The sequence below is a fragment of the Rhinopithecus bieti genome, unplaced genomic scaffold (assembly GCF_001698545.2).
Source record: "Rhinopithecus bieti isolate Rb0 unplaced genomic scaffold, ASM169854v2 scaffold_33444, whole genome shotgun sequence".
In the NCBI taxonomy this organism is placed as follows: domain Eukaryota; kingdom Metazoa; phylum Chordata; class Mammalia; order Primates; family Cercopithecidae; genus Rhinopithecus; species Rhinopithecus bieti.
The window spans coordinates 304,018-314,077 of record NW_016814544.1 but is presented as its reverse complement, the minus strand read 5'-3'; the positions used below and the strand labels follow the sequence as shown (position 1 = coordinate 314,077).

Sequence of the window (10,060 nt, the reverse complement as noted above, 5' to 3'; positions counted from 1 at the left end):
TATTTATTTATTTACTTACTTAAGAGACAGAATCTCTAAAAAATAATAAAAAAAATAAAACAAAACTCTAGTTGCTCAAAAATTCTCTATGTTGCCCAGGCTGGTATTGAACATCTGGACTCCAGAGATCCTCCTGCCTTGGCCTCCCAAATGTTGAGATTACAGATGTGAGTCTGACCCAAGCACCTTTTTTGATTTCATGTTTCCTTATATAATCTGTCTAAATATCCCAACTTTCTTCAGATTACACAGTAATCAAGTCTGTTTGGAGATTTACAAAGTGGGCTATTTTTAACTCTGAGTGGGGAGCAAGTTTGAGATAGTAAATTTGCCCGAGAAGAGTCGGGTTGCTATTTCTAAGTAATCAGGAGAACAAGCAGTGCTTGAGAGTCTCTGGTTTGGACCAGGGGAGACAGAAAAAACCAACCATCGAGCCCACTCCCACTTGTAACCCTGAACTGAGGCAGGAGAAATCATCTGAAATCCACCAGCAGGAGGAATATGGGCACTTGCCTGCCTATTATGAAGAGCCATGAAGTCAAAATAGCTTTTTATTCTTTACATCTCCTCCCCAACTTTCCTATTTGATATTAGCCATTATCATTTTAATAATGCCTCTTCCTCCCAGACAACCAGTTTTTGTTTTCCTAACTTTGACATGTGTGGCTAAGTCCCCAGGAGCTGTGAGTGATTTAATGTGTTATTTTCTAGTAGGGGTTTAATTGAGAAACAGACAAAGCTAAAAGAGTATTTTGCAGAGCTTGGAGTAAGGGAATGAATGTATATTGGTAGAATTTCAGGTAACAGATAATCCAGTAGCACCGACTTGCTTGGAGCTGGGGAAGCAAGCTTGCACTATTGTGCTTTCTGCAGCTAAGGTAACCTTTAATAAAAGTTTAGACACTAGAGATCAGTATGTTACTAAGAGTGTCCACTTATCCTTCTAGCACTAAAACCCTCTCTTGTGAGAGAGAAAGACCTCTTGTTCTAAGATATGCTTACTTTGGTGTCAAACTTGAAAACTGCCTTGTCAATGCCTGGAGTTTCCATTAGAGAAAACAAAACTCTTTCATCAGGGTAACTCAATTACAAGGTACAGTAGTTCTGCATGGTGGGTAGGGAGTAGGCAACAAAATCTTATACTTAAAACACAGTCTATTCTTTAGTGAAACACAACACATATTTAAATACAGAACATTAACTTGCTTGATCTGTTGCTATTAGGACTAGATGTAGGAAGTTCTTTTAGGATATGTCATAGACATTTTAATTTTTCCACTTGGAAAGAAAATGTATATATACATGAATGACACATATGCAGTTACAATAATGATCTGAAGTCAATATTGAAATATTTGAAGAAACTTTAATGTTAATGATATTCAGTTTTTAAAGAAAAAGAAGTTCACACATATGAAAAGAAATAAGTAAAAAACGTTTGTGCTACAAGAGGAACTTCTTACACATATGATTCTTTTTTAAGAGCAATTGCACTAATTTCCAAAGTACCCTGTTAGATGGCTTTCTTTTGGCCAACTTCTCCCTTTGTCCACTTCATCCATAAAACTTTTGCCTGGTTCTTGTACTTCTGACCCTTGACTGAGATGATCTGACTAAGGTCTATTGGGAGGACTGAGTTTAAGGTTCTAGTGAAAAAACTAAAATTTTGGGCTCTATTTCCCTTTTATAACCCTGGTCAATGTCATCTTGTGTTTCCTAGGTTGTTACTTGCAAAGAAGACTTTCAGGGAAGGGGTTATCACATATGCTTGGGATCCATATTCCTAGAACAGCACAGTCAGGTATACCAATGGTGATAACTAATTCCCAGTTAAGCAGGGACGAGCTCCTGCACATGCACCAACCCTCATCAGAGATGCAATTACATGTGTATGAAGGCTGACATTTGGCATCATGTTTCATAGTAAGCATCCACCCAGAGGGCTGCAGATTTCTTCAAGGCTCTGTGGAAGGAATAAACAAGATCATCAGGAGGTGAGACTGTAATGTTAAGAAAGCTCTTACATGGAATTTGCTCCTCTGCCTGGTTCAGAACAATGTTGTCATTTCCAGCTATTTCTGATAAATGTCATCCTCTGTTGACCAATTCTGTTGACCGAATTGTTTTTAGCAGGTGAATTCACCTTTCCTTTATGGAGAACATTGAGATTTTCTTTCATTTTATTCTTTTCTGAGCCTATATACCTGTAAATCCACCCATCCTATATTTACCTATCAACCCTATTTTATAATATGGAGGACATTTTTCTAGGCTCTGGTGGTACAGCAATGAGTAGGGTAGATGTGAGTCCTGTCCACATGAAATTCCTGGTCTAGCTTGGGAGACACATATTAAATAATTTATTACCCAATATGTTATTTGAATACAATTGTGATAAACTTCACATATGAAGAGAACCAGGTGCTGCAAGAGCAGGCGACTAATTTAGTTTTGGGGTCAGAGGAGATAGACGTGAGGAAAAGGCATTTGAATTGAGCCTTGGAGAAAGAATGGCAATTGACAAGATGATGTCAAGGGAGGTGGAGGTTTAGAGGAACATTCCAGGCAGAAGAAAAAGTGGCAAAAGGATAAGACAACTAGGGAAGGGAGTTTTACGGCAACTTAAGGTAGGCCAATTGCACTAATTTCTGGAGGAAATTATCTGGAGGACAGAGAAAGAGGAGGAGTGTGGTGGAGAGTCTGAAGCTGGAGCACTGGTCAGGGATCAGATCAGATCAGGCCTGGCCTTGTTGGCCTCATTTAAGATTTTTTTTTTTCAATCCTAAACTAAAGAGAAAGTTATTAAACCCAGATTTCTGGTTGTTAATTTAACCAGCACAACATTCTTTAGGAAATTGTATGTGAATGCCTAAGGGTAAGTATGGATTTTCAGTTTCTGCATGCCTCACTACTCTTAATTAATCACCCCAGCCTGAGCTGCGCATTTATACCCCACTGGACCCTGCAGGCTTCTAAATTTGCAACACTGGACCAGATGATCCGACAGTTCCTCCCACTACTTAAATTCTAACACATGTAGGAAGCTCTGTGAGGGATAGAAAGGCAAATACTATACAGCCTTGATTTAAAGAAATTTGAAATTTAGTAGGACAGTAAAACATTTTCACTAAGCTGTACCTATACGTAAAAGGTCAGTATTATCATTATTTTGTTGTTGTTGATACGGTTCCCTGTAATGCCGTGTAGCCACGCTGAGCACACAGGTGACCCTTAATAAATGGTTGTTAAATGAATGATTCATAAGCCACTGAATAGTCTGGGGAGTGGCAGTAAAGACACATGAGAGCTGTGAGCCAAGAGAAATTATGTTATTACCTGACAATATCTCCAAACGCCCTCAACATGGGTTTATTCACATACTGCAATCCATGCTTGGCACACAGTGACCTCACCAGAGGCGCCACTTTGTGATAATTATGGCGTGGCATTGTGGGGAACAGACTGGAAAAAGATACAAGAGATACAAAATTTAGACCTAAAGAAAAACTCTGAGTTTTCTTCCTTCTATTACCAAATAAAACTATATCAGCAATGCAGACCCAACCTTGACCTTGCACAATAGTGCTGTTCTGGGAAGTTAAAAACCTCCTGCCAAAATATCCTTATCTCTTAACACCTCTGCAAGCCAAGTGGGTGGTGAATGTTTGGGAAATGCCATCAGAGTAAATGTTATCTTCATCGAATATGTTTATATTTTGCCATGTCAAATGAGGGTATGGATTGTCTATCACTTTGAATTACCTAGGGGAGCTGAAGATACCCCTGTCCCCCATCTCCATCTCTGTGTTTGTCTCTCTCTTTCTCTCTATCCATCTGATATGGTTTGACTGTACCTCCACCCAAATCTCAACTCGAATTGTATCTCCCATATTCCCATGTGTTGTGGGAGAGACCCAGGGGAAGATAATTGAGTCATGGGGACCAGTCTTTCCCCTGCTATTCTCATGATAGTGAATAAGCCTCATGAGATATGATGGGTTTATCAGGGGTTTCTGCTTTTCTTCTTCCTCATTTTCTCCTGCTTCTTCCTCATTTTCTCTTGCCACTGCCATGTAAGAAGTGCCTTTTGCCTCCCGCCATGATTCTGAATCCTCCCCAGCCATTTGGAACTATAATTGCAATTAAATGTCATTTTCTTCCCAGTCTCGGGTATGACTTTATCAGCAGTGTGAAAACAGACTAATATAGTAAATTGAAACCGGAAGTGGGATGTTGCTGAAAAGATACCTCAAAATGTGGAAATGACTTTGGAACTGGGTAACAGGCAGAGGTTGGAATGGTTTGGATGGCTCAGAATAAGACAGGAAAATGTGGGAAAGTTTGGAACTTCCTAGAGACTTATTGAATGGCTTTGCCCAAAATGCTGCTGATGATATGGACAATAAAGTGCACGCTGAGGTGGTCTCAGATGAAGATGAGGAACTTATTGGGAACTGGAGTAAAGGTGACTCTTGTTATGTTTTAGCAAAGAGACTAGGCAGAGGTTCCCAAATACCATCTAACTCCTATCCCATGAATAGATGAATATTCAATAGGTTCTAGTCATGGCATATAGGAAAAAGTCCTGGGATAGGAATAAGGAGTGAGGAGATATGGATTTTTATTTAAGATTTTCCACTGATCACCCAGGTGACTTTCCTGGGTTTTAACTTCATCTTTGATAAAATGTGAATAATAGTCCTTCCTTGTTTTGCTGAGACTTTTAAGAACTAACACGAAGGAAAGGATGAGAAAATTAAATGAGCAGGTGTAAGAGCTCTTTCCTTCTCTGACTATACAAAATATGGCTTAGGTAAAGAGGATGTGGACAGTCTCTCCCTTGAATATTCTGGAGATTGACTCTCCAAGTGTTACCATTTTCTCTTTATTTTATGGCCACCTAACTGATTCATTGGCAAAGTATTGCCAATACCATTTGAATATTGTGTCAGGGAATGGGTTTTATCATTGATTATTTTGTAACTTCAGATCTAAAGAGATAGATATTTAATTAAATTTCAACACAACTTGGTTACCCACTTCTCAAGCCTGCAGGTATCCGAAAATGGAATCACTGGCACTTTTCCAAGATTTCACTCTATTTACTCACAATCTTTCTTTCTTTCTTTCTTTCTTTCTTTCTTTCTTTCTTTCTTTCTTTCTTTCTTTCTTTCTTTCTTTCTTTCTTTCTTTCTTTCTTTCTTTCTTTCTTTCTTTCTTTCTTTCTTTCTTTCTTTCTTTCTTTTCTTTCTTTCCTTCCTTCCTTCCTTTCTCTCTCTGTTTCTTGTTCTTTCTTTCTCTCTTTCTCCCCTTCCTTCCTTCCTTCCTTCCTTCCTTCCTTCCTTCCTTCCATCCATCCTTCCTTCCCCATCATTGCTAATAGAAAGATAGCAGCCTGTAGAAAATGCTGGTTCTCTGAGACCTTGAGCCTAGGGCCTGATCTGGATTGTGTTTGGGGATGTTATAAGTGACTGCACTTGCCCTATTAAGGACTATTCTTGTTACTCACTGGTGCTCGATTTGGAAGTTCAGGTGCCCAGTGAACCAGTCATTGAAAAAGGACTGTTCAATATTACAGGTGGCCAAGACCTGCAAAGAAAAAGCTTATATTAGTTATAAATGAGCCCAAGTGTCAAACAAAGAAAATATTTGAGACCACCTTTGCAAAATTATGACAGTAAGATAAATTTGACTTAGTTGACTACATCTTGCTTCTGATCTCCAAGCTGTCCTTTGTAATTCCTGGGTATAAGCTAAGCTATTTTGGGAGGAACTTATTTTGTAGTTTAACCTTAAAGCAAGGATGATAGTAGCCCTTCCCAAAACTAAACTGCTTTTGTATAACTAATAAAAGGCCATAACGTCAGGATTGTGAGAGGGGCGTGAATTCTGCTAAGATGGAGGCATAGTTTCTATAATTCTTTACTGCTCAGGAGTCATGCGGCCAGAGGTGACAGGATTTGTGACTTTCCCAATTGTGCTTGTAGATAACATCACTATAATAGAACCTAAGATTAATTTTTTGAGATGTTTTTCAGACTGTCCCCACTTGGACCCATGCATGATTCATGACTTGATGGGTTCTGTGGCCCCACCCAAAGGTGGACTGGGAACATTTTCCACACCCCTATAATTTCTTCCCCAACCAGTCAACTAGCACCCATTTCCTAGCCCTCTTCCCATCAAATTGTCCATTGATACAGTTTGCCTGTGTCCGCACTCAAATCTCATCTTGAATTGTAATCCCCATAATCCCCGCGTGTCAAGGGAGGGACCAGGTTCTAAATCGGTGTGGTTTGAAAGATTCTCCCTGAGGAAGTCCATCATTACCTGAGTGCTGAGCCAGTCTCGGTTCTCCTCTGTGCTCATTCTCATTGGTATGTGGCTCATCTGGGTAACATATGCAATCCAAGGACTTTCAAGAAACCTTTTGGAGGAGTAAAAGGAGGAAGTGATGACTGTTTAGGGTGTTTCAGTAGCAAGCACTGGGCTTGCATAAGCCCTGGTAGAGCTGGTTGAGCATTGGAGGAAATGAAAGAGACTCAAAGGTTCCAGTAAAATGGTGATCTTTCTTTTTCTTCTCTGAAAGACCTTTATATCAAGAGATGACACACTAAGCATTAAGCCACATGACTGCCAAATGTATGGGAGCAGAGCCTCTAAAGTTTTCTGTAGCTCTAGTGCAAAGATCAAAACCACTAGGGAAATTTAAGGGCACATGCAAACTGGTTGACAGCCTGGGCTTTGTCCTCAGATAAGAGCTAGATTCAAGTTCTGTTTCGGCACTGGCCTTGGCTCTTACTTGCTCTTACATGCCCTTGGGCATATGATTTAATCTCCTTAAACTTCAGTTCCTTTAGCAGAAAAATGAGCATGATACTATCTACACTGCAGAGTTGTGTGAGGATTACATCAAATAAGATAAAGCATGTGAAGCCTTTAACAAAGTGCCGGATGCATAGTAGCTACCATTATTCTTATAATTATTTAGGACTTAGAATAACGTGACAACAGAATGAGGGAGGATTACATTGGAAAATCGGAGAGGACTCTTCAAGCAAAAATGCATTGGGAAAACCTCTAGTTATAAAGTAACTTAAAAAAAAATTCCTTCCCTGTCATTCTTTGGTAGGGATTATTATGTCTACCTAGATTACAGTTTTAAGGATTTAGGATTCAATTGAAATGCTTCATTTAAGAATCCAGGACGTGGGTAAAAAATGGAGATTGGGCAAATTTTTATTGCAAAGGGCTCATCTTATTCAACTATTTCAACTATTTTTTTTCACATTTGCTTAAAAACACCTCAGCTGCAAGAAATGGGGCATGATGTCATAATCTAATCTATCTTAAAACTAATGACAAATAGCTCTGATGGGGAAGGATCTGACGAGGATCATTTGGATTACTGGAATAAAATAATATTCTTACTTGACCAAATATATGAGCAACACGGTCCCAAAGATTCCATAGTATGGGCCAAATGTGATGAAATATCGGATGTAAAAGCTGCTAACCCAGGCGATGTCCTGCAGAGAAAAGCACTTGAAAATTATACACCCTGAACATGGTTTCATTTCTGCTTCATTGGCTTGGAGTCCCTTCACATTCTGGCTAAATCTTATGCCCTGTTACTCAAGGAAACTATATCTGGAGGGGACACAGCATTTTTATTTTCCCTCTTCTACTTGGTCTAGTTTCAGAGAATGAGCCACATTACTCACCACCCAGTATCTTCGAAGGTACATTACTTGCATGGATTGCAGGTTGAAATATACTGGCATGAGGAGTGGGAGCCCAACTGAAATAGAACAAAAAATGATGCTGAATAAATAAACAGAATGTGTTCATGTGTATTTAATGTTTAGCTCCCACTTAGAAGTGAGAACATGCAGTGTTGGGTTTTCTGTTCCTGCGTTAGTTCACCTAGGATAATGGCGTCCATCTCCATCCATATTGCTGCAAAGGACATTATCTTATTCTTTTGAATGGATGTGTAGTATTCCATGGTGTATACGTACCACATTTTATCTAAGCAGTCTACCATTGATGTGCATTTAGGCTGATTCCGTGTCTTAGCTATTGTGAGTAGTGATGCCTCCCAAGACACACAATTTATCTGTATAATAACAAACCTGCACATGTACCCTTGAAACTAAAATAAAAGTAAAAAGAGGAAAATCACCTGTAATCTTACTACCCAGATATTACCATAAACATTTTGAATATAGATATATTAATATATGTTCTAAAAATTGCTATTATGCTACCTGTAGTACTGTTTGGTACACTACATTTAAAAATAAAGCACATCCTGACCATCTTCCCATTTCTCTAAATATTTTCCAGCATCTTTTTTTTTTTATTATACTTTAAGTTCTGGAATACATGTGCAGAACATGCAGGTTTGTTACATAGGTATACACGTGCCTTGGTGGTTTGCTGCACCCATCAACCCATCATCTACATTAGGTTGTTCTCCTAATGTTATCCCTCCCCTAACCCCCAACCCACCAACAGCCCCTGGTGTGTGATGTTCCCCTTCCTGTGTCCGTGTGTTCTCATTGTTTAACTCCCACTTATGAGTGAGAACATGCAGTGTTTGGTTTTCTGTTCCTGTGTTAGTTTGCTGAGAATGATGGTTTCCAGCTTCATCCATGTCCCTGCAAAGGACATGAACTCATCCTTTTTTATAACTGCATAGCTTTCCATGGTGTATATGTGCCACATTTTCTTTATTCAGTCTAACATTAATGGGCATTTGGGTTGATTCCAAGTCTTTGCTATTGTGAATAGTGCTGCAATAAACATACGTGTGCATGTGTCTTTATAGCAGAATGATTTATAATCCTTTGGGTATATACCCAGTAATGGGATTGCTGGGTCAAGTGGTATTTCTGGTTCTACATCCTTGAGGAATCACCACACTGTTTTCCACAATGATTGAGCTAATTTACACTCCCACCAACAGTATAAAAGCATTTCTATTTCTCCACATCCTCTCCAGCATCTGTTGTTTCCTGCCTTTTTAATGATTGCCATTCTAACTGGCATGAGATGGTATCATATTGTGGTTTTCATTTGCATTTCTCTAATGACCAGTGATTATAAGCTTTTTTTCATATGTTTGTTGGCCGCATAAATGTCTTCTTTTGAGAAGTGTCTGTTCATATCCTTTGCCCGCTTTTTGATGGGGTTGCTTGTTTTTTTCTGGTAAATTTGTTTAAGTTCCTTACAGATTCTGGATATTAGCCCCTTGTCAGATGGCTAGATTAAATAAATTTTCTCCCATTCTGTAGGTTGCCTGTTCACTCTGATGATAGTTTCTTTTGCTCTGCAGAAGCTCTTTAGTTTAATTAGATCCCATTTGTCTATTTTGGCTTTTGTTGCCATAGCTTTTGATGTTTTATTCATGAAGTCTTTGCCCATGCCTATGTCCTCAATTGTTTTGCCTAGGTTTTCTTCTAGGGTATTTATGGTTTTAGGTCTTATGTTTAAGTCTTTAATCCATCTTGAGTTAATTTTTGTATAAGGTGTAAGGAAGGGGTCTAGTTTCAGTTTTCTGCATATGGCTAGTCAGTTTTCCCAACACCATTTATCAAATAGGGAATCCTTTCCCCACTGCTTGTTTTTGTCAGGTTTGTCAAAGATCAGAAGGTTGTAGATGTGTGGCATTAGTTCTGAAGCCTCTGTTCTGTTCCATTGGTGTATATATCTGTTTTGGTACCAGTACCATGCTGTTTTGGTTACTGTAGTATAGTTTGGTAGACTTGTAGTATAGTTGGAAGTCAGGTAGCATGCTGCCTTCAGTTTTGTTCTTTTTGCTTAGGATTGTCTTGGCTCTACGGGCTCTTTTTTTGGTTCCATATGAAATTTAAAGTAGTTTTTTCTAATTCTGTGAAGAAAGTCAATGGTACCTTGATGGGGATAGCATTGAATCTACACATTACTTTGGGCAATATCGCCATTTTCATGATATTGATTCTTCCTATTCTTGAGCATGGTATATTTTTACATTTGTTTGTGTCCTCCTTTTTTTTTTTTTTTTTTTTTTTTTTTG

General features: G+C 38.8%; 2 protein-coding genes across 6 annotated transcripts in view; one reads left to right on the top strand and one right to left on the bottom strand.

The window, feature by feature from the left end:
* The window catches only part of LOC108514874 (olfactory receptor 4C11), a 416,510-nt gene that overhangs the window by 115,129 nt on the left and 291,321 nt on the right, over nt 1–10,060 (top strand). The window lies entirely within an intron of this gene.
* Nucleotides 1,905–10,060, bottom strand: part of LOC108514867 (putative fatty acid desaturase 2-like protein FADS2P1) — a 42,079-nt gene continuing 33,923 nt past the window's right edge. The window contains exons 7-12 of the mRNA XM_017851387.1: nt 7,725–7,801; nt 7,432–7,544; nt 6,331–6,427; nt 5,510–5,589; nt 3,337–3,462; nt 1,905–1,963 (exon numbers count right to left, since the gene is read on the bottom strand). Coding sequence (XP_017706876.1) covers nt 1,912–1,963; nt 3,337–3,462; nt 5,510–5,589; nt 6,331–6,427; nt 7,432–7,544; nt 7,725–7,801 — 545 coding nt within the window. The 3' untranslated portion in view covers nt 1,905–1,911. The remainder of the gene's footprint in view (nt 1,964–3,336; nt 3,463–5,509; nt 5,590–6,330; nt 6,428–7,431; nt 7,545–7,724; nt 7,802–10,060) is intronic.